This window comes from Dromaius novaehollandiae, chromosome 8, assembly GCF_036370855.1.
Source record: "Dromaius novaehollandiae isolate bDroNov1 chromosome 8, bDroNov1.hap1, whole genome shotgun sequence".
NCBI lineage: Eukaryota > Metazoa > Chordata > Aves > Casuariiformes > Dromaiidae > Dromaius > Dromaius novaehollandiae.
The window spans coordinates 9,565,563-9,588,149 of NC_088105.1; the positions used below are offsets into that span (position 1 = coordinate 9,565,563).

Sequence of the window (22,587 nt, forward strand, 5' to 3'; positions counted from 1 at the left end):
CTGAGCAAGCGGAAAGCTCGGAAAGGACTGAAAAACAGCAGTGACTGCAGTGGGCCAAGGGAGCCGAGGGGCTGCCGGGGGCCCCGCGGCAGAGCCCTGGCTGGGTGCCGCAGCAGCGGGCGCCCCACGGGTGGGCTGCACGAGGGGCCGGTGCCTGGGCACCCGGAAAGCCCCGCACCTCCCTAAGCACCCGTCCGCCACGGGCCCCAGCCCCGGAGCGAACGCTACAGAAAGCAATAAAAATCTCCTCCCGCGGGGTTGACGTGAGTGAGTCAAGGGCCTTCGTCCAAGTGACCAGCCGGGGCGCAGGAGCGGGGCGGTGTGCTGGGAAAAGGGAAGAAAAAGTCTCCCACGGCCGCGGGTGCGCTGAGGCCCTCCCATCACAGGCAATCGGAGGCATATGTACGCGGCCCTGATTGAAACAAGCTGAGGTGCCTCAGTTTTATGTTACTGCTGGCAGCGAGCAAGGCCTCTGCAATCCCCAGCCCGACTTCCCGGATTTCGGTGGCGGGGAGCGACCGCAGGGCTGCCCACGAGCCCGGCTGCAGGCAGAGGTGCTGCCGAGGCACCCTGCACGGGGCACTGCCCTTCACGGCACGCTGTGGGCTGGGATGGAGAAGCCCAAAGCCAAGAAGGGGTGTGTTTCTGCTAGGGATAGTCAACACATCCTGAGTTTCCCTCCTTTTCATCTTCGATTTCCCCACACTGCCCATTCTGCCTTTAAGCCCCACTTCTTCCGGGCATTTCTTCCTTTGACGTTCCTCTCTCCAGTCCTCACTGTCCCCTCCTTCACGTCTCTTTGCCTGGATGCTCCCCTGAGAAGCAACAGCAGGTCCTGGTGACACCTAGTGTCCATCCTCTCTGGGGCACAGCTCCCAAAATAACGCTTTTCTGCCAGGGCCAGATCTGCTCCCATGGAGGACAGCACATGATGAGGCTCCGTAGCCTCAGGAGTGGGAGAGAGAGAGACTGCAAGGCAACCAAGACCCAAACTGTAGGTTTTGCATGTAAAACGAACAGGGCAGCTGGCTATGGCAACAGCCAAGTGAGAAGCTGTTTTCCACGGGACCCCTTCTCCTCCTTTCTGCCAAACAACCAGCCTCAAGAGAGGCAGACTCCTCTGTCCCCAAGACAAGGGGTACATGGAGTTGAGCAGGGTGGTGGCTCCTTTAATAAACAAACTAAACAAACTGGATTTGAAAAGCTCTGTCAGCAATTACAATGCTTGTCTGCACAGCCAGTCATAAAAAATGGGGCAGCCACCAGGATCGTGGGGAGACGCGTGTCTTGGGTGAAGGCCTAAGCTGTGGCATGTCATTTATGCACTGTCTAAACTACAGCAATCCCTACTAGTATCCGCTTTTAGACAAAGGATGAATAAAGATCGCTTGCTAATGGCAACCCTTTCAAACACACATTCACACGCACATTAGAGCAGCACTTTCAACCATGGGGACATCAGTGGGAGCAAGGTATGTGCTGAATCACAGCCCTGGGCTGTGCCTCTACCTCTTCTCTAGGGCCCTCGAGGTGGCTACGGGAAGGATGAGTGGATCTTCCCTTTAGAGAGCTGGGCCCGAGAGAAAGGCTGACTTGCTTGGCAGAGGCAATATGATGGCCAACAGACATGGCAAGCAAAATGAAAAGATGGGCAGGTTTGGACATAGAGGTGTTTCTCCTCATGGAAATCACGCTGAAGGTCTCTTCCAGGCTCCTTCCGCTCTCCGTCAGCCTGGTTCAGCAATTCAGGCAAACACTGCAGAAAGCCCTTCCCCTTCACAGGGAAAAAGAAGAAAATCCATCTCCTTCTTCTTCCTAGCTGCTCTCTGCCTTTTGATTCAGGGAGGATCCCACCAGGGTAGTCCCTATCTTGTTAATTAGCAGAAGAAAGACTTGCAATTAGCAACTGGAGGCTTGAATAGATGCAAAGAAGGCAAGAGAAGCAGGTTTGGAGGTGAACTGTGGCTACTTGCCAAGCTGTGGGGTGGGGGGAACTCAAGGGGAGAAGAAGGGAAACCGGAGGGAACTCTCGTTTGGGGGGAAACACAGACCATCCCTGAAAAGCTGCCATTTTCCCTCAGTCAGTGATGCATCCTTTACAGTCCACTTTTAGCTCTTAAGCTGACTTTCTCCAAACCTCTATTACTCTCAAATCAGCTGACCTCCAAGCAGATTTTGCTCTGGTGAAGGTGTCTGGAATGGGGTGATGAACCAGCCGCAGAGAAATGTCCTTACACTACAGACCACATTTGCAACCGCACACCTTGCTGTCCCCATGCTCTTCCTCCCCGCTGACACGTGGACCATCTCCTCCTCCTCCTTCCCATGGCTCTTTCCACAGCCACTGGTTATTGTGCAATGATCCGGTGGCAGCCACAGCACTTAACTGCATGGAAAATAGCAGAAGGAAAGTATTGGGTGTATTTTTAGCTTATTTTCCTGCAATTTAGCAGCGGGAAGAAAAAAAGATCGACTTGTTCCATGAGACTTAATGAAGTCTGGTTTCCTATGGATTCATGTTCTATATCCCTGAAATCCCCCCGTCCTATGTTCTGTCCCCCTGCACACAGTGATCTCCAGCTCTCTCCCGTGTCTCCCACCCGTTTGGCAGGGTTGGCCGGAGCAGATGCTGAGGTTGGTTAATGAGCCAGCTGTTATATATCTGCTGAATGGCCTCCTGGCCAAAGCGCTAGACAAGAAACTGCGTTATAACTGACTTCTCGTCTGTGGAGGCACTCCTTTGCATCTCTCACCTCTGCTCAGGCACTGATTTTTGCATGACTTGTTGGAAGTCAGTACTGTTGACACTGCTACTCCTCTGTCAAAAGTCTGCCAAATTGACCAGATAGGTCCTTGTGGGCAGCTGACCACCAAACGGCATAATCGTATCCACCTTATTGTCTAAAAAAAATAGGCTAAAAGGAGGGGAGGAGGAAGGTCTCTTTGGAATCTGCTCCCCAGTTCCTAAAGTCCACCGAGGCCTCTCCATCCTCACGAAGAAGCCCGGTGGCTGTGACCAGCCTGGCCCATGGGAGCACCGGTAGCCTGCCCGGCTGGATGGAACGCTGCACTCTTGGAGAAGCCGCGGGCTGATCCCCCGGCCGAAAATGAGCTCACCATGAGGCATGAGCACGCGCTGCCAGGGAGCAGGAGCCAGCAAGAGCCCAAAGGTGGATGTCTGGTGGACACGGACTTGTGGAAAGCTCTGGAAGGCAAAGACTGGAACCACATCCCAGAGAGCATGTTAATACAGCTGAGAGCAACCTAAAGCTGCCACCAGCACAGCAGGTCACAACAGGCACGGCTCATTCGGGAGAGAAGCTGGTGGGCATGCTACAGGCACTTGACTCCCCAGGGCTTGACGTCTTGCTTCACGGAGCAGGTAGACAAGCCAGGGTGAGAGCCTCTGGCCAGGCTCTGTGTATCGAGTGGGTCAGGACTCGGCTGAACCAGTGGGCAAACAGGCTAATGCTAAACTTGTGTGAAGAGGCATTGGCGTTCAAAAGCATGGGACTCGCAGCCTCCACTTTTCATCCACTACCAAAGATGACATCAACTGGACCAAAACTATAAACAAACATTCCAGTTTGCCAAACCCACGGATTACTAACAGCTCCGTTTAATAGTCAGTTAAATTCTCATCTGGAGTTTTACATAGTGTTACAATGCTTTTGTTTTGTTTAAAACCATTTTTTAAAGTAATCCTGAAGGGTTTTGTGTTTCTTGCCACGTGGCTATCCCACCCTAAAGCACCCTACTTTCAATCTACAGTAGTAAAACGTCACATTAGAATTTTAATAGAACATCAAGGAACATGAATCGTAGCCATCTTTTTAAAGAAAAGGACCAAACCGTCTTTATATGTTAAATAACTGCACGACAAGTAAAAGGTAGTAATGCTATTACAGGGGCACGGGTGCAGCAAAGAAAATAGAATAACCCAGAGGTTCATCTCAAGTGAATAATCAGGAATTAATTCAGAAATAAAACAAGGAGACAGGGCAAGGGGCCGAGGGAGATTCTGGAAACAGACAGCAAATAATGTCTTCTCCAGCTTTCATGTGGTTGGCAGCCTGCAAAATGCCAAGAGACTAAGAGAGAAAATACTGTGCAAGATCCAGTCATGGCTCTCTGGCACGCGAAGAGCGTGTGCTCACCCAAGCCAAGCACTCGCTCCTGCACGGCATCACTCAAGGACAGTGCGAGCTAGGGGTGCAGCAGCATGTCACGGGTTGGTGGATGTTGAGGCCCATCTGGGCAACGCTTTTGCCAGACAACGTTGGATGAATCGCTTTTCCCTCACCCTTCGTGTGCAAACATCTGGCGAACCTGTTAGGTTGGTTCATCTCCCAGCCCCATGAAAGGCAAGGACAACGGATCCTCCCCATAAACAGCATGACACAGATAACTGCTCTGAGTGGCAAATGGGGATTTTCTATGGGAAAAGACATAAAAGACCATGGGGCTGTATGACTCTTGCAGATAACTGCTGCTTCTGGCAGTCTCCTCTGTAGCCAAGGTGGTTTTGAGTCTCTTGAGCTAACTTCACCTCTGAGATCGGATTTGGGGACCTAGGGGAACCCCAGTCCTTTCAGGAGCAGCCTGAACAGAGCATTGGAGGTCAGCAAGAGAGAAAACCATTCTGGCTGGGAGCTGGACAAGACAACCGTGGAGAGCTGGTCTCTGGGGAAGAGTCAGGCTCAGCAGCTGACCAGCTCTTTTGAATGACCACGCAAGTGCTTTGAAATGCAAGAGCGGAAGCAGAATGGAAATATCTGCAAAACCCCTTCGTAAATCTTGGGCCGGACTAAAAAGTAACCTAGACAGGTGTGAATGTGTGGAGTGTCTGGAGCGTGCAGGGTTTTCTTGGCAGCTTTCACAGGGAGTGGCTGGCAGACTGTACCATTCCCATCTCTGCTGCTGCACCTAGTAAGTCATAAAAGAGAGGAGTGTGCTACCGAAAGGAAAACAGTCTGCATTTCATATAAAGGCCACGTAAGCGGTATTACTTGGTCAGCAACCAACTTGCTTCTGGGCCAGAGCAGCCTTCATTCAAGTATCCTTCCAAGATTTTGAGCAGAGGTGCCCTTTGCCCATCCCTGGATGGCTGCCCAGTTGAAAGTTAAAGTTGTCTCGGCATCCGCTGGAAGAAGCGAGAGGATAAACCAAAGTATCTTGGCCAAGATTCCCTGGGGCTGAAAGGAGAAGGAGCAACAGCTGAATACAGAGCACCTGCCCACTCATACCTGCAATGCACCCAGCAGCAGGTTTGAGCCCTGCTGTCTGACGTGTCTTGAGACCCTCCGCGTGGGAATTGCTGGCCCTGAGGGCCAGGCCCACGTGCTGCTCAGCTGGGATGTCAGCTGGGCAGGGCGAACGGAGGGGCATCCAGGATACTCGCCGTCGGGAATGGTGCTTCCGTCTCCGTATCGGCATTGGTGGGCAAATGCACATGGAGACAGCGCTGGTCCTGCTCCGAGCCTCACGCCGCGGCAGCATCCGGCAGCAGCGGGGCAGGTCATCTGGGATTTAAGAAGGAAACACTTGTGACAGGAAGCCAAAAGGATCCAGTAGGCTTCACCTCCTTTCCTGCAATGAGCAGGCCTTTGCCTGGTGATCCTTGCCAGACACATTCATTACACAAATGCCACTCGGACTTCCAGGTAATACTGACTGCTAGTGGCTGCTAGCAGGCTCTAGCGGGCTCCCTGGTCAAGGCCAGTGCATCTAAATGAGAGGTTTGTCCATGAGAAAAGAAGAGCAAAGCACTGTTTTATCATGCAATGAGCAGAAAGATACTCTCCATGCACACGGAATTGCTGTTGTGCAAATACTGTGATGCAGCGCTGTTGGCTGTGACCAGCCATGGACCACAACAGCCTCACTCCCAACACAAAGCAATTATCTGAGCCATAGCCTTGGCAGGTAGAAAGAGGAATGAAGCAGAAAATCATAAGAGACAGGCTGAAGATTGCTTCTGCCAGAACTGAAAAATGAAAAGGAAATTTTGCTCTGAAGAGGCATCATTAAAAACCCCACTATAGGGCTCCTGGTTTGTCCAGATCAAAGGTGCACAGCTGACAAGTTCAAAGACGCCGCCTCTGCAAAACAGACTTCTGCAAGCACAAGCAGGACTCTGAAGGAGTTTGCTGCCTCCAACACTGCCTGTGGTAACAGGGTTTCGGAGAACGGTTTGTCTTGAACTGAGCTCGGTGTCCCAGGGCCACCTCAGTTCTCCAATTTAAAAAAGAAGTCATCGGTAATAGCTACAGATATGAGTCTAAATAGGGAAAAGTGCCAACTCCACACGCCTGTCCACCATCACCCATTACATCAACCCCTTTCTAGTACGAGCACCAGGAACGTCCGTGCAACATGCCCAAAGGGAAAGCTGGCAGCCCTGAGGTCCCAAAGACCACCTGGACCTGCAGAGCAGGAGTCTCTTCAAATGGGCCTGTCCTGCCCCGATGTAGCTGTCCTGAAATCACTTTCCCCATGTGGCACTGGATAAAAAATCCTTCGACCTCAGGCTCCCCGGAGGCAAGATTTCCAGAGGCTCTCCGGGGGCAGTGCCATGCGGCAGTTAAACAGGCAGCCGCTCTGCACGCTAGCATGCGGGGCTGTGCTTTCTGCCGAGCGCAAAACGAGCAGGAGGGACGGGGGTGCACAGCAGACAAAGCCTGGTGCAGCGTGGGAATGCAAATTTGGCACAAACTCATTGGGGCTATGCTACGCTAGGCTCCTCTCGCTATGCAGAGTTGGGGCTATGCCATAGTTAAAGAGCAGCTAATACAGAAGACAGCCTTGCTCATGCTGTCTAGGTACTTTTGTCTTTGTCGGAGCTCTCCTGAACAGTAGTCACTGCTTAGAAATCTTTATTATGGTGTATGAAAAGAAAATGGAAGGAATTTTTAAGTTAACTTCCTAGGAGTTTGGTCCCACAAGAACAAAGTTCAGGAAGGTCAACAGGGATGTCCAGCTGACCACAGGCCCTCTGAGGTCAAGCTGCATCTGACCTGGAGGACTCTGCAACTCTGAGCAGATAGAGGATTCAACAGTACAAGACCCAACTGAAGGAGACGGGTCCACTAAGGCCTTCTCCCGACTCTCCTCCATCTGACAGCACCAAGCCAGCCCTGCTCTGTGACGGCGCCACAGCTGCTTAGGTCGTCATCCAGACCACATGCTTTACAATTGCAAAAAAAATCCCCTTTGGCTGCACGATGGCTGTTTTGCTCAGAAATAACCATTCAAGGAAAGCATGTCACTCTGACCTGTATGCCTGGCCTCCACTGTTCCAACCCTGAATTAACTGAGCCGCTGCATTTATCACTACCGACTCGGACCTGCTCTCCCTTCCTGGCTCTGTCACCATGTTTCTTCGGTAACTGGTGATCCACCGCTCTCAGCACTGGCTGCCGCAGCCAGGGGAAGCGGAAGGGGAACTGAGCATGGAGAAAGGGCTGTGCCCTCCCAGGCTGCTCTTCCACAGTTTGCATCCACCTCTGTAACTTGAGGAACCTCTCGGTAAAACGAATAAAATAAACCAAGAAAACTGGGTCCCACAAGACTTCTAACTAGAAAGGCTTTTGGCCAAGTTGAAGAAGATTCTAATACTGAGTCCTGCACAGAGCAGTCGTTTCTCTCCCTGGTCCAAGTTTTTGTCTCCAGAAACGCCAGTGACACCCTCCCCCCACCACCGAAGGTCCGTGTACAAAACCCTCACAAATGCCCTTGGGAAGGCCAGCGTGAGAGTGGGTGTCTGCAACCCTCAGTAGTCTTTGTCACCATAGTCATTGTAAAGGACGCTTAGCGTTTGCTCTTCACACGTCTTCTTGAGGTCCCGGCTGAGCTCTGCCCAGTTGAGCCCGTAGGGCTTGATCTCGCTGTAACGGCAGGCGAGGTACTTGAGGGACGAGCGCTGGAGGCTGATCTTGGGCTCCTGCAGGAGGCCGTTGCACCAGCCGCTGAGGTCCCCAAGCTGCGAGAGAATGAGGCCAGCTTTCCTGCAGCGAGGGCGGGCGGGGGGAGAGGCCGGGGGACGGCGAGGGGGCGGCGATGGAGAAATGATGGGGAGATGGCAGGAAGGACAGAAAGAGCGCATGAGGAGAGAAAAGCAAAGAAGGTTAAGGACACCGTGACAGCTCCTGGGGGGGAAAAAGAGAGAATAAGAGTCAGGCAGCAAGGAGCGTCGCGGAGCTGACACAAACCACACAACGGACAGGCACCGATGCCTGACAGATGGGGATCCACCGGGGATGAGGAGGGACGGCAGAGCTGGGGTGAAGAAATGCTGACCCCACAGCAGCACTGCAAGTCTAAGTGCACAGAGGAGCTAACCACACCAACATCAGAGGTGCCAGCACCACCACGGCATTACAGTTCCTGCTGCACTCATCTTGGGACTCATTTTATGCTTCTCCGCTCTGTCCCCCCTTCTTCTTCCACCTTGGAAACCCGTATTGTCCCTGCAACAAGACCAGGTTTGCTAAGGATACAGTGAGGGGATAGAGAGTCACAGCTGAAGCTGTGAAACCCCCTACGCCCATTTGGGAAATAGTAGCATGAGTGTTGTATAGGGATCATCTCAAATGGCATCATCTGTCACTATTGAAGCTATCAGACTCCAAATAACAGGATGGAAAAATGGGAACAAACAGCATTGCAGGCAGTGCTTATAACTGAGGGAAGGAAAAAAAACCACCAGTAGTCATCAGGCATGATGTTGGGCCAGCCCGGGCAGTGGTGACAGGCATGTAGCCACCTGTGTCCTCTCCACAAAGGGCATGCATTGCATGTCTGGGAATGGTGCTAGTCAATCATGGCTTCACGCAGGACGTCCCAAAGAACACGGCAGGAAGGGCATGGAGAAGGCTGACAGGCCAGGAGTGTCGCTCCCTTGCTGAAGGGTAGAATATCCTGTCACTTGAGTGGGATGTCATGGAGACTAAATGCACGGTCCTGAGGACTAGTGTGCGAAGACATTGCTGAGTGCGACTATGTACAGACTAGCTTAAGGTTGTGCTCCACAAGTGACACGTGTCAGCTCATGATGTATGATTTATAAAGTTTAGTAACATACTTTCAGGAAATTCAGGAAATGTGTCTTACAGGCGAGCATGCAAGCTAGAAGGAACGTGTTAAGGCATACAACAGGCGTTTGATCCTAAAACGTTCTGTGAGAGCAGGTGATGTGGTGAAGTGTCCCACTTTTTGCATAGGATTTTGCACCTTCCAACTGCAGAGAACAAAACAGCGTCCTTGCAGTTGCATTTGGTAAAGAGCTCCTTGTCAATCAGCCTACACCCTGACTGCATAAACCAACTGAGAAGAACTAGGAAAAAAGGTCAAGTGGTAGACAGAGAAGAGATCCAGGAGGAATCCATCTTTAGCAGGGGACACTGATACGTAGCACCCCCTGGGCAACACAGCCTTGGTACAGGCTTGTTCTGATAATGGGGAAGTGCTAAATTATCAGCCCCTCATGTTAGATGAGATACTGGAACAGCTTACATCATCCTGGTCAAACATAGCCTAAATTGTGCTCTCTTCTTTCATGTTTTTCTCTTGGAGAATCGCACTTCTCATGATGGTATCAAGAACAACACTTCATTCAAATAAAACACATTATGCTCATTTTAAGCTTGTCTAGCACTTCAGGTGATCACAAGGGAATCTGGCAAATGTGGAGGTAATGGATCCAAATAAGGTATCTTGCTGACATGTCTCGAAACCCAGACAAAAGTTTAAGTGTCCCAGGAGCTGGAATAAGTTTCCTAGTCAGCTTCAAGGTCAGTTTGTGGGTTGGCATAGTCAGGTAAAAGAAGACACATCCCTTTGGTGGCTATAATTCAGCAGCCACTCAGCACGGGGCAGGCAACGGAGACACAAATCGCAATGCTGGGAAAAAAACCCTCTTTGTCACACTCTCTGTTAGATAAGCCAGGGTTTTGTGTGGAACGCGCAGCTGCGTTGGTGCTGGTTTGACAGTTCAAGCGTATGTGTCCTGAGCCTGAAGAGCTGCTTGGAGAGGTGTGAGGTGGGACTCCAGGGCCAGTAACAGCCAGCCTTGGTTTTCCTGAAGAGGAAACCCTCACAAGGTCCATCACGGTGTGGATGAGCCTAGCACAACTCACTCCTTGCTAGCAGGCTTCAGATGGCCACAGCTTAGAGGGCCTAGTTTGGAGCCACTGAGATGCTGTGACACTCTGAGCCCTTGAAACACCTGTGGCCCCCAGGCTCACATCCAGAGCACCTCTGTACAGCGCAGCAGAGACACAGGGGTTTAGTGCAGCGCTGACACTGAAGATAGTGACAACCAGTTCGGATCATCCACCACCCACGCTGGCCACGTCTTCCAGACACGGGACGGTCGTAGATCTTGGGCCATTCACCTCCGTGCCTAAGTGAGGTGCTGTGATGCCTCTCTTCCTCCAGCATCACAGGTACTGTCATAGGAAGGTTGAATATGATCCTACAGATTTTGGCCTAAAGCCCATAGAAACCAACAGACTTCACTAGACTTTGGATCAAATCCTAACTTCACTTGTTACTTGCTGGAAAATAACTTGCCTTTTCCTCCATTCCTTTTCCTCACACAAAGTATGGGGCTCTTTGCAGCCCTCCATGGACTGGAAAGGAGCAACATGCTTCCATAACCCCGAACAAGTTATGTGCACACACCCTTGCTTCCTTCGATCCAACAGCCAGCATCGCTGAGAAGGGAGACGAGCATGCCGCGAGTGAGCAGAGCCAGGGACACGGCATAGCAGGATGGAGGAGGAGTAGCATGGTAGAGTCAGAGTAGCGTGGGTCCATATCCAGGACTTGAAAGGAGCATCAGCAACAGTCAAACAAACACTCTGTCTGCTGGCTAAATAATGTCATCTGCAAGTGATTTGTCCTGTCACCACCAGTCTGGATGCTTCGCCCTTGCAGACGATCAAACAGGAGGTCTGCTTTCCAAGATTTGTCATCACCAGAACCCACTGCAGCTGCCTAAATGTTTCTTTCCAAATAGCGCGAGCTGCAAACACTTCATCAGCAACTTGCGTCATCCCATCTTAAATGCTCCAAGATTTCCAGAGGGTAGAATTAACCCTCTGACTCGTAGATTCATGCAGCAAACGGTAACATTTAGGCAATTCAGAGTTGATGATGGGTGGCATTTCTTGTTGCTCTGTGCCAATGTACCTCTGCCTCGTGGAGGCAGCTTCCACCCCATGTTCTGCTCAGTCCCTGGTCTCCTCACTGGTGCAACGAGCAGCAATGGCAAGGCTCGGCCTTGGCAATGGTGGCAACTGTGTGACGAGTCCAGTCTGTCACTTAGGAAACTCATCCACTCCTCATACAAATCATCACAACAGAGGTCAGATGGTCTGTGCAAACCAGTGCTGGATTTCACATGTGGAAATAGAAACAGAGCTTCATCAGAGCAGCTGGGCTCAAGATGAAGGTGAGACATAAGTCCAAGCTTGCTGGTCTCACTCAGCAGTCATGGGAAAGAAGTAACCCTGGGCAGAGGAGCCTGTAGGAGCCTGAGCCTTCAATGGCAAGTCTTGGACTCCAGGGACCTACCTCCACTTGCTATGTTGTCTCTACTGAACTTTGAGGCACTGCCTCAAAGAGTTTAGTTTTCTTAGAATGTAAGTGGGAACAAGGGAAAAGTGGGGAGATCCCAGCTTTGCCCAGGACTCAAAGCAAGGTGTCTGAGGAGTCCTGGGGAGCTAAGGAACACTTGGAGGTTTCCTTGCCAAGCTGAACTAGGAGTGTCACCTAAGAGGCACTAAATGTAAGACTGCTAGAGAGCCACCAGATATTTTCTGAGTCTTTCTGATGCCCCAGCAGAGGTTCTGAGGATAGAAAAGGTAAAGAGGATCTTTGATCTTCTGCTAGAAATCCACAAGTGATCACCTAGTTCCCTCTGCAAGGTGGAGAAGAGGGTATAAACCAGAGCCCTGCAGAAGCAGGACTGGAAGGCAGCTAGCGGTGAGGCGGGGGAGAGGAAATGTGGCATGTGGGGCAAGGGGCAGAACTACGCATCTCAGAGATAAGAGCTGTTGCTGATCAGCATTTGAAATAATCTTGATGACTTGATGGGCTCCAGTTCTTTGGAGGCTAGATGCTATTAAACACCACTACAGTCCACACAATCTCCCAGCCCAGCTACCTAATCTGAATGGGAATATCCACGTTGCTGGGAAACCACCCAGACAAATGCACATATCAAAGGACTTGGGGAGAAGTAAGCACATTGGCTGGTGCTGCGATCACAGGGCATGAGGCATCCCCTCCCCAGCCAGCCAGAGGGGCCCACAATGACCTGGAGGAGCTCCCAGGGAGAGGATGCGGTGCGCTCTCAGGAGGACCAGACTGCCTCACCCAGGAAGGGCACAGTGCAACCTCCCCCAAAACCTGCCACCTCAGCACTGCCCAGGCACAGAAAATGCTTCTACCCCCAGGATCACCCTACACAGCCAGAGGAAAGGATCAAAAGGACCACAAGCTCAACGCACAGAGCTGAATTCAAGTCCAACCAAAGCCCAGGAAAAAGGAGGAAAGCTAAGTTTGACCTTGGCGTGTCTCAGCACTTGTACATGTGTTTGCATGCACAACTTTATCCATCAGCTTCCACAGCCAAGCCTTTCTCTGTCACCTTCTCCGGCAGGCTTGAAGACACAACCACCTCCTTGTTCCTTCACCCCTCAATCAATGCCCAGGGCCCCTCTCAAGCAAAATTCTCCAACCACATTCCCTTCCCTTCTCACCTGCAACAACCTCCATTACACATAGGTACACTGTTTATTTTTCCAAGACTTTCTGCCTTTTTGCCTGAGGCAGCAGCTACTGAGGGAAAAGCAGAATCCCTTCCCTGGCCCCTTCCCTCCCTGCATGGCATGAAAGCAGCAGGCTAAACTCCAGAGACAATTTAGGGATGGTGGGATAGCAGAAGATGATGGGTTGACAACAGCCCACCATCTTCCACCTTGTCTAATATTCATAATCCTTCAAGGGTAAGAGAAGATGGCTGGATCCCAAGCATTGTACAGCATCTAGCAAAATGGGAACCACACTGTGAGACTCTAAGCAATATCATCACATGAATTCATAAGTGCGTTGGGTTAGCAGGTCCGCCTAACTAGCCAACCCAGTTCCTGAGCATACCTGGGCCCCAGTTCATCTTCACAGCGCCAGGTGAACTCCCCAAAGCTCTCGTAGTGCTGGTTGTAGTGGTAAAGGACACGGTGCAGGCTGGGGGACCCTAGATCCAGCAGGGTGTTGTAGGCTGTTTGCTGTTCCTTGCCGCTGGTATAGCCATTGAAGAGATTGTAGATCTTGTCTGCTATTTCTGGACAGAAGGACAGATCCCATCACGGGAATATGTAGAAAAGGAATGGACAAAGCCCACTGGGATAGCGCCCAGCTTTAGTTAAACCCAAGAGACAAATCTTCTGTTGCTTTTATCAGAGAGAAGCTTTCTCCCCCGGGACATAATTCACATCATATCAGTAGGTATCTTCTCCCGCTGCCCTCCAACCCAGCCCTCAGCACCCATGCAGCGCCCGGGGCCATCTCAGGTGAAGAAGGTCTTGCAGCTAGGCCACAAGATGTGAGCAGAGATGTGCTGGAAGGGGGATCTCCTTATTGCAGACCCCAAGCACCACCCATGCTGGGGGCATTCGGCCTTGAGATTGCGACAGGGCGGTCCTGCAACAAGATACGGGAACACAGATGCAGGCTGGTCCTGGTCCTTTCCAACTCACATCTGAGTCCCAGCCAGGTCTCCATGTCCAGCACAACAAAGCTATTTCCTAGCACTCTCTTTCTATGCAACACAGTCAGTTCTGCCCACAAGCACGAGACCTCGGGTCAGAGCAGCTGCATATGCAGGCAGATCCTTCCAGCCCCTCCACCTCACCTTGAGCTTTCACATCATCTACCACAGGACAGGGGGTCTTGACTGTCACATCACTGGACCTGGAGCGTCTCCCTGTGTTATCAACTCCCCAGAGCGTGAACCTGGTGGAGAAGGAAAGCAGTGAAGATCTGGGCAGAGCAAGGGCTCCTGAGCCCTTCACCTTCCCCCTACATCCCCGCCTTGCACCAGACAGCTCTGACCCTACTGGCGTGTGCAGTGTGCTGTTCACACCCACCTTGTGAGCACCTGGGGAAGCACGAAACAGACCCACTGAGTGTGTGCAAAGCCCGGCGGTCCCAACTTCTCCCCCGTGGCACTGGCTGAGGGGAGGCTGGCGTGGCAGAGCATTTGCATGCAGAGCTGGGTGAAGCTCACCCAAGCACAGCATGGGGCAATGCAAAGGCACCCAGCACCAGGACCAAGAATGAATGAACATGAGCAATAATATTAGGAGGTGCCAACCACAAACATCAGCATCGTGCTCATGGTTAAGAGCAGAAGCGAGGGCACTGCAGCGTGCAAAAGGTGGTGGAGGAGGACAACTCACATGTAAGTGGTGTCGGGCTCCAGGCAGCGAACGATGAGGGAGATGGTGGAGGACAGCCTGTCGGGCACTTGGGCCGGCATCGCGCAGGGCGACTTGGCACCGGAGATGATGTCGTCTACAAAGCTCAGCACCGTCTCTAGGGAGAGAGGGGAGGACGCACCATAGGTGACTATCCAGCCATCCTGTCCCCTCGGGCCAAAACGAGCTGCCAAGGGAAGGCACCGAGGCTGGGAGCTGGGCAGAAAGGGTTGTGCCTGCTGATGCACTGACTGCTGCTAATGTGGACAGGGAGCGTTTCGGCTGGGACACATGCAAACTGGAAGGCCATGAGGGAGAAGCGAGCACCCATCCCACACTCCCCAGAGAGAACAAGATGCTGCCGGTTGGCTGGGAGCCCCCACTCACCAGTCTCCACCTTGGAGTGGTCCATCCTGTCGGTGACTTTCTCCTGGCGCAGGAGGTAGTCGACGACCTGCACCCCAATGGGCGGCTCTGAGTGCTCCCACTCCAGCACCACCAGGGCGCTGCTGGGCTCATGCACCGTGGACAGCCGCAGGCTGGGGGGGCAAGGCCAGCTGGTCAGCGTCTTGAGAGGCGAAGGTCTGCCAGCCGCCCACCCGACCACATTTACGGCCTCCTTTCGGAAAGGTGTCAAAGCCATAACCCACGAGAGCAGAGGCAGCAAGGAAAGAAGTAACTCCCTCTCTCCCACCCCTCCTGGCTCTGGGCATACCTGGTCCCTCAGTGTTCCCCTGGGTTCCTTCCCCAAGGTTGCTCTACCAGGACAGATCCAACAAATGGTCTCCAATCCACAGCTTAATCTAGGAAAGACACTGTGTCTCTGCACCCTCTGCCTCCCACCCAGATCGCCCATCTGCCTGCCTTGCTGCCCCCCACCACGTTGTGCCACCACGCCGCTGGGAACGGCTCCATCCCGTGGCGGGGGTGCTGGGGAAGCCACTGCCATCGCCACCTCCTCTGGGACCCAGCGCACCTCACGTTGCGCAAGGAGGGCCAGCCAGCTGGGCGTACTTGGCGACCTACATGGGGTGCGGGAGGGGTGCGCAGGTGGGCAGCCCATCAGCCCCGAAGGCGCTCGAGTCGCACCGGCACCAGTCCTCGATGACATCCCCACTCCCCGAGCACCACAGCGAGCTCATGGTGGCCTCCTGCAAGAGCTGGGAGGGAGGAGAAGGTGGTCAGTGCCGGGCGGGCAGGAGTCTGGTCCCATTCCACCACTGCACAAGCAGCTCCTCACCCGCTGGGTCTGGTTGTTAGTGACCAGTTCGTAGATGGGTGCTGCCTTGGTGACCTCAAGCAGGATGGGCTCAGTAGGCGTGTCGGGGCCGGAGGTGACATGGCATAGCGGGCAGGATGAGGGGCAGCGCCCTCTGCTCTGGCACTCCATCCGCACGCCGGCTGCCATGCGCTTAGTGCCCGACTCGGAGAGGCTGGCGATGTACTCAGGGAAGGTGAGCACCTTGGGGTCTCGCTCTCGCTCCTCCGACTCGTCCGACGGGGAGTTGCCTGGGGAATGGGGAAAGATGGGTGTAAGGATGGGCGCTGAGCCCACAGCAGGGTGATGCAGGGGAGCTACTGTGCTGCCTTGCTCCCGGGAGAGCAGGCTTTAGGGTAACGGTGCCCAGAAACCCCCCTCGCTCTGTAGAGAGGAAATGCTGACAGTCTTGACACCTGGACCCTGCCATTGCAAGTACCCTCGTCTCCCCCTGCCTCATTTTCCCCAGGCCCAGACCTTCCCCGGCTGCCTTTGCCCAATACTCAGCGCGCAGGTGGACAGACGGTCCTTGCACCAGCTCCAGTCCCCACAAGAGGGAGTCTCCTTCTTGCAGCTGGAGGCGCACGGAGAACTCGTCCGTGCTCCTTCTTCCCTGCTCTATGCTAAAGCACTCCATCAAAAACCTCTGACAAAACCCTTTGGTGCTAAAGCTCTTCCTCGCCAGCCTCGGCACAGGAGCCATCTGCCCCTCGAGCCTGCAAGTGATCTTTTCTGCTCTTTTTGGATTGCAGCTGATTTCTTTACTTGGCACTTTCGGTTCCCAAACCCAGCAGCTCATGGGCAGTGATGCACAAAAGCCTGTTGAAAACCAGGGCAATTTGGTTTGAGAGTGGGTCATGCAGTAACTCACCCCACCCTTCCCTCCCTTCTGCAGAAGGAAGAGGATGATAACCCTAATCATGAACTATTTCGGGTTTAGGAAGGAACATCTCACCCACTGACTGATCTAGCTGGTTTCTGACCCATCTAGATGGTACTGTTTGGGTCTTCACTGGTTGCCAACGGAATAAAGCAAGTTTCCCAGTTTTACAAGCGATGTCTCCAGCATCGGATATGTAAGCATTACCGGGTGTACCCTGCCAGTGACCTGCCTGTGGGCAGTCATCACTTTTCAGGTTGGCTGCAGTCTGCTTTGAAACACAAGCCCATTGCGCACAGCATACTGCCACTACTGCTCTTCAACAAAACTGTACGAAATGGAGCCGGAGGTTCATAAAATGTGTGTTGCGCAGGCTAGGACCCCCTCACCAGCCATCTCCCCCTACCTCTTGCCTTTCTCTACATCTCAGAGACCTGTCTGGGCAAAAAGAGCCAACAGTAGCCATGAGCGTTCATAGGCAGAGGCTTATACAAGCACGGGGAGTGGGAGGAATAAGCCGGAGACACAAAGACCTCAAATCCGCGCTCTGGTGGCTGTTGTCTGCAAGCAGAAGCATAGAAATGCTCCTTGAATGCGTATTTCCAAGAATCTCAAGGTGCTCTGAATGGCCTCCATAGCTTGGACAACCCACACAACGCCACCAAGACCTTCTCCAGTCCCTTCCTCATACCTTCTTCTTCCGAAGAAACAATCTGTTGTATCGCTGCGCCGGGCACCGTTGTCCATGTCTGAAGTGTGTGCTCCAAAGACATCCTCCTGGCTTGGGACCTCCTAGCCTTCCTTTTAGTTTGGGTCATGCTCTTCCATTTGTGGGCTGCCTCCAGCTAAAGAGACAGGTAAGGCAGAGACACCTCTGCCCTGCCTAATCCCTCGGGGATTTTGAATAATGTACTAAGCTGCACACCTTCCTCCCTGAACAGTTCAGAGCCCCTAATGAACTGTCAAGGACCCTGAGGCTTTAAGACATAGTTGCTGCTTATTGTAGCCTCTTTACTCGTACCATGCCCTTCTCCTTGTACATCAGCCCCAAATGGGCAGAGACTTCCAAACAGAACAGCTCCAGCACAGTCCTACATTACGTGAAACAAGTGGACCAGGACATCTAATAGCCTTGCTGGCAGGACCTCGAGCACTCCTACAGCCTCTCTGAGATGCCTCTCATGACACAGCACAGATAGGGTCATTCTGCAGTGAAACATTGTGGTAAGAAGGTGACGTGGTGTCGGAGCGAGGCAAATTGTCTGCATCCCTTTGCATTTAGAAAGGAAACAAAGTCTGCTGTGCACTAATGCTGAGCCGTCTCCAGGCACCTGATGGATGGATGAGCTGCTCTCGCAGGGAGGGGAGCAGTGCCAGGGGAACCCAGTGCCATCCACGAAGGAAGAGGCAAGTGGCAAACCGGGATGAATCATCTCCTTTGGCACATCGCAGGCATTTTTGAAGGTTTTCCCACCTTAAGATATAACAGCTACTCAGCAGAACTGGGATCTCCTGAGAGCTACACTGGCCACTTTCCCTTGCAGAGGAAGGGGATACACTGGTACCCCAAACTTCTCCCAAGCAGGAGGTATCTGCACAGCGGCTCACGGACTTACGGCTGGGGTGAGGTCTTTGCCCCAGGGGAGGGATGCTTGCGCTGATTGTCTGAAGGAGTTAATCCCACTTCTACCTTGCAAAGTCAAACGCAACCTTGTCCCACAGCTCTTGGAGGCCGCAGAAGATAGGGAGCTTCATACAGAACATGCAACAGAAACGCCATCATGGGCTGCAGGAGGCAGGGGGAGATCCGAATTCAGAGCCTTGGGTACCAGGACAGGTAGCAGCCGATTCATCTCCCGTCCTGCAGTGAGCCCTGAGCCACATCAAGCCCTCCTGCCAGCCTTTCACAGCCAACGTGCCTCGCAGCAAAGCCCAAGGCGATCCAACACAGGACTCTGCAGCGAGGAAGGGAGCAGTCAGCTCACACAGGGCACAGTGGCAGATCCACACTGGGGAGGCTTCAGTGGCCTGTGTGCAAATGGCAGGGATGGAGAAAGCCTTGAAGCGGATTATAGAGGGAAGACAGAGCATCTCCATCCGTGGAGGTCTTAGGAACATCTTGCCCAAATGCCTCTGGGGACAGTTTGGGTAAAGCTGCCTGGCTCTGCCTCTCAGCATCCCTCTCCACCGCAGACTTCCAACTTTCAGGCAAAACCTAGGCTCAGTGACCTCACACTAAACCAAACCCTGCCTATGCCTGGAAGGAGCCCCTTCTGGGTCATCTCTCCCAGAAGCCAGCAAAAAGATGGGGTGGGATGGAGGGGGCCAGGGAGCAGCCAGGCAGGCTGGGTGCACAAACACACTTACAGGGCTCTGTCTTCATGCAGAGCTGTGAAGCTGGCAGACACTTTACTGGTTCAGCAGTGGCAGCCTCCGCCGCCAGCACGAACAGTCAGTATTAATTTTAGAAGAGAAACCAATTAAAAGATAACAGGAGAACATATGAGAACATATGCTCTGGTTAGCAAGAATCTAAGTGTTCAAAAAAACATGACCCCCAGCTATAGCAAAGGAAGTTTGGGATCGTTTTGAAAGCCCTGCAAAACCATCTTTCTAATGAGCAGTCCTCACTACAAGAGGAGCTGAGATGGGCCAGGTGGGTTCACGTCAAGGAGGAGTGGGGCCAAACACTGCTGGCCCGCACTGGGATCTCCTCTTCGGGCATGTATATGCATCCACAGCAACCCTCGTTGTAGGCTGAGCATGGCACTTCCACCCAGGTGGTTGCGGATGGAGTAAAATAGCAACTCTTGAAAAAACATTCAGCATCTATCTTAAATACATACAACCTCAGGGGAGGCGAGGCAGGCCCTTGTGGAAATGGCCATTGCAATAGAAAATGCCATGGGAAGTCTTGTCACAGGGAGCCTTTGCGAGACGCCTTGTGCTAGCAGGGACATTCTCTAGAAGCGAGACCACTGCTGGAGCTGCCACAGCCCCGTCACACACTCTGCTGCCTGCCTGCCCTCAAAGGCCCCGAGCACTCTTGGCAAAAGATCTACAGCAGTAAAGGATTGTCACGGTCTATGCTTTTCTGAGCTCTAAGCAACGGTGGTGATGCTGTGTGCCACTGTAGTCCCTGCGGTACGGCACCGCGCAGGTGGCGTGGGCAGGCTAGCAGGGCTTGGCCCTTCAGTAGCGTTCAAGACCTGCGTATTTTTGAATGATAGGCAAAGAGGATAACATCTGACACGTGGGAACGCTGAGAAGTAAGAAGTGCTTCTCTTGTGGGTTTGAGGCAGGTCCATGGTGTCGCAAAGACCTTCCACACCGCAACCTGAGGCTGTGAGCCGTTTACTACTTGTCCTTTCTGCCACTAGTCAGTAGAGACTTCCCTGATGTTAAGCCCCAAAGTGACACGTGGGCGGCTGTGGGCGGACTGCCTGCCCTGCACTCGACTGCGAAGCAGGGAGCTCCAAGAGAAGGGAGGATCCTTCTCCAGGGCGGTGGGAACATGGGCAGCACATCCAAGAGCATCTGGAGAAGAGAAGTTAAGCCCAGGACTGGCTAGGGAGCAAAGACGGAGTTTAGGCATCCAGGAATTTAGGCTGCCGTCCAGCAAACACCGTTTTCCCTCTTGTTTTGCTGGGTCAGTGCCAAGTGGCAGAGGGCGAAAGAGGGTGTTGGGGGAAGGAAAGTCCTTGGCAAAAGGAGCGGGCGAGCTGGGGGGCTGGCTAAGCCCCTGGCTGGCACGTTGCCTTGCATCTCACTTTGAACAGAGGAGCTGACAGATCCTTGCCATTTAAAAGAGAAGAGCATTGATGTTGCTTGGCGGGAGCGTCTCCGATGCTCACGCAGCAGGAAACGCTTTGGCACGCCGCACGGGGGGAAAACAGGCATGTCGTGGCAGATGAAAAGGTAGGATTTGCCTGTTGTTTCTGTGCCCCTAGCTAGCGACCGCCCTGCTGCTGCGAGCCTTGATGTGCAGAACGGCGCTTTCAACCAGAGAGCCCTGCCAAAGGAGAGGAAACGTCCCTGTCTTTACGCCAAGGAAAGAGAGAGCGGCGTCCGGCCCGGTGGGACAAACGGAGACAAGGACTAGGCAGGCCGGTGGGGTTGGAGGGAAGATGAAGGATGCGGAGGCGAACCACAGAGGAGAACATCTACTGATGTTTCCAATGTCTCCTTAGTTTTCTCCCCAGTCCGTGGCTCGGAGCTGGCAGCAGGCTGCGAACAGGAGCAGGCAGAGCCAGGCGCGCTCTGGGGCTCCTTGCTCTCCGCACTCTGAGGAAAACACTCTGGAGACTCCTAGCAGCATCTGCTCTCCAATCCCACCTGGGGACCGCATTTTAGGAGCATCAGCCCGTGCCACACTGCGTGCAGTGGAGGGTTATTGCCGGGACAAGAAGACCTGGTGCCTGAGCTAATGAAATGATCTTTCTCTATCTTGCGCCTTGCAGGAGAACCTCCTGTTTCAAGGTTTTGTAGCGAAACAGGCCAGCACTAGCCTATCTCCGAGACTCCTGCAAAGAAAACAAGGCTGTTAAACAAAAAACAGGGCACAAGAGCATTGCTTTGCTACCCCATAGGGCTGGAAATGGCTCACTTTGGGCTAGCTGTGAATTGCAGCTTAGCAGGCACAGGGGGAAAGCAGAGGAGCCCGAGAATGATTTGTCTCTTGCAATTTCTCAATCGATAACCAACTCCTGACTTTTGCAAACAAAAAAGCAAAGGAGGGAAAGTGGCAGGTGCCAGAGTGAAACCGAAATGTGATATTGTGGGTGGAAAGAGACTGCCAGACCTGAAAAGTCTCCAAGCAGGAAAATCAAAGAGGAGGAAATTGCAGGAGAAAAAAAGTAAATACAATCAAAAGATGGTACATCTGGAGACAGCCCACAGCAGAACAGCGGCGGGTTTGTACTCTTGCAGGTGGGCTCGGGAAGAGGGCCAGGCTCCACGAGGGCTGAATCCACAGGATCCAACAGAGACTCGGAAAGGAGCACTTCCCACATGACAGCCCCGGAGAGAAAACAAATGCCTTTGCGGCTGCGGCGCAGCACGACCAGCGCGATAATCTGGTGCCACTACTGAGCATTACGGAGCTTCACAACGAAAATGATCTATCGGGTCACGGTGCCTTTGAGCTGCAAATGGCAGCTCCCCAGCTGCACGCAGCCGCAAATACCCCAGGCAGGACGCAACAAGCCAAAGCCACCTCCGGCCCTGCAAAGCGACAGCTCCGCTCCACGCTAACCAGCGTCCGGCCTTGGGAGACGGCTGCGGGCAGTGTGGCGCCGTCCCGAGCAAAGCAACCTCTCGAAAAGCGCCTGCTGAGAGCCCACGTCCTCGGTCCTGGGTGCTGGGGAGGGGGAAGGCAATGAAACATCTCCAGCTGCTTTCCAAAGGCCCAAACAAGAGGAAGGCGCCAGCGACGTCCAAGGGCAACCGGGCATTCGGCTCCCTCTGCCTTCGGAAAGCTTCGTCCAAACCGCTCGTAGGCCAACGAGCTGTCGCCAGTCTGCAAAACCCCATAAGCGCAGTCCGCCGGGGTCTGATGCCTGGTCGCTTGATGCCTGGGATTTCCAAGTTTTCACTGATGTGTATTATTTCTAAAGCACATTTCGCCTGCCCACTCCTCGACATCAAAGTCAGTCTCAGCTCAGCACCCAGGATCTGCCAGCTGCCCTGGCTGGCTTTTAACAGGCAGAACAAAGCAAGCACCTGGCTTCTTCCCAACTCCCTGCTTCCTTGAGCTGTTCTGCCCAGTGACCAGTTCATAACTGGTTTCGAGACATTAAAAGCAAAGCCCTGACAACCTGGGAGAAGAAAACACATTACAGGGGAAAAAAGAAGGAAAAAAGAAATCTGGCCCCAGGACACAAATGGAATAGCACAGATATGGAAGAGACAAAAGAAAGGAAGGAATAGGATTAAAGACAAATAACAGTTAAGTCCAGAATCAGACA

General features: G+C 53.0%; 1 protein-coding gene across 4 annotated transcripts in view; it reads right to left on the reverse strand.

Annotated features, from left to right (window-relative positions):
• ASTN1 (astrotactin 1) overlaps nucleotides 1-22,587 on the reverse strand; it is an 81,329-nt gene that overhangs the window by 5,991 nt on the left and 52,751 nt on the right. For 2 of the 4 annotated variants that reach the window (XM_064515607.1, XM_026101028.2), the window contains 7 exons: nucleotides 15,724-15,992; nucleotides 15,510-15,643; nucleotides 14,871-15,022; nucleotides 14,466-14,601; nucleotides 13,919-14,019; nucleotides 13,165-13,348; nucleotides 5,970-8,006 (listed from right to left, as the gene is read on the reverse strand). In XM_064515607.1, the coding sequence (XP_064371677.1) occupies nucleotides 7,772-8,006; nucleotides 13,165-13,348; nucleotides 13,919-14,019; nucleotides 14,466-14,601; nucleotides 14,871-15,022; nucleotides 15,510-15,643; nucleotides 15,724-15,992 (1,211 nt within the window). In that variant the 3' untranslated portion in view covers nucleotides 5,970-7,771. Of the gene's footprint in view, nucleotides 1-3,603; nucleotides 5,523-5,969; nucleotides 8,007-13,164; nucleotides 13,349-13,918; nucleotides 14,020-14,465; nucleotides 14,602-14,870; nucleotides 15,023-15,509; nucleotides 15,644-15,723; nucleotides 15,993-22,587 lie in introns of those variants that run through there. The other 2 variants (XM_026101029.2, XM_064515608.1) reach the window with 2 other exon arrangements.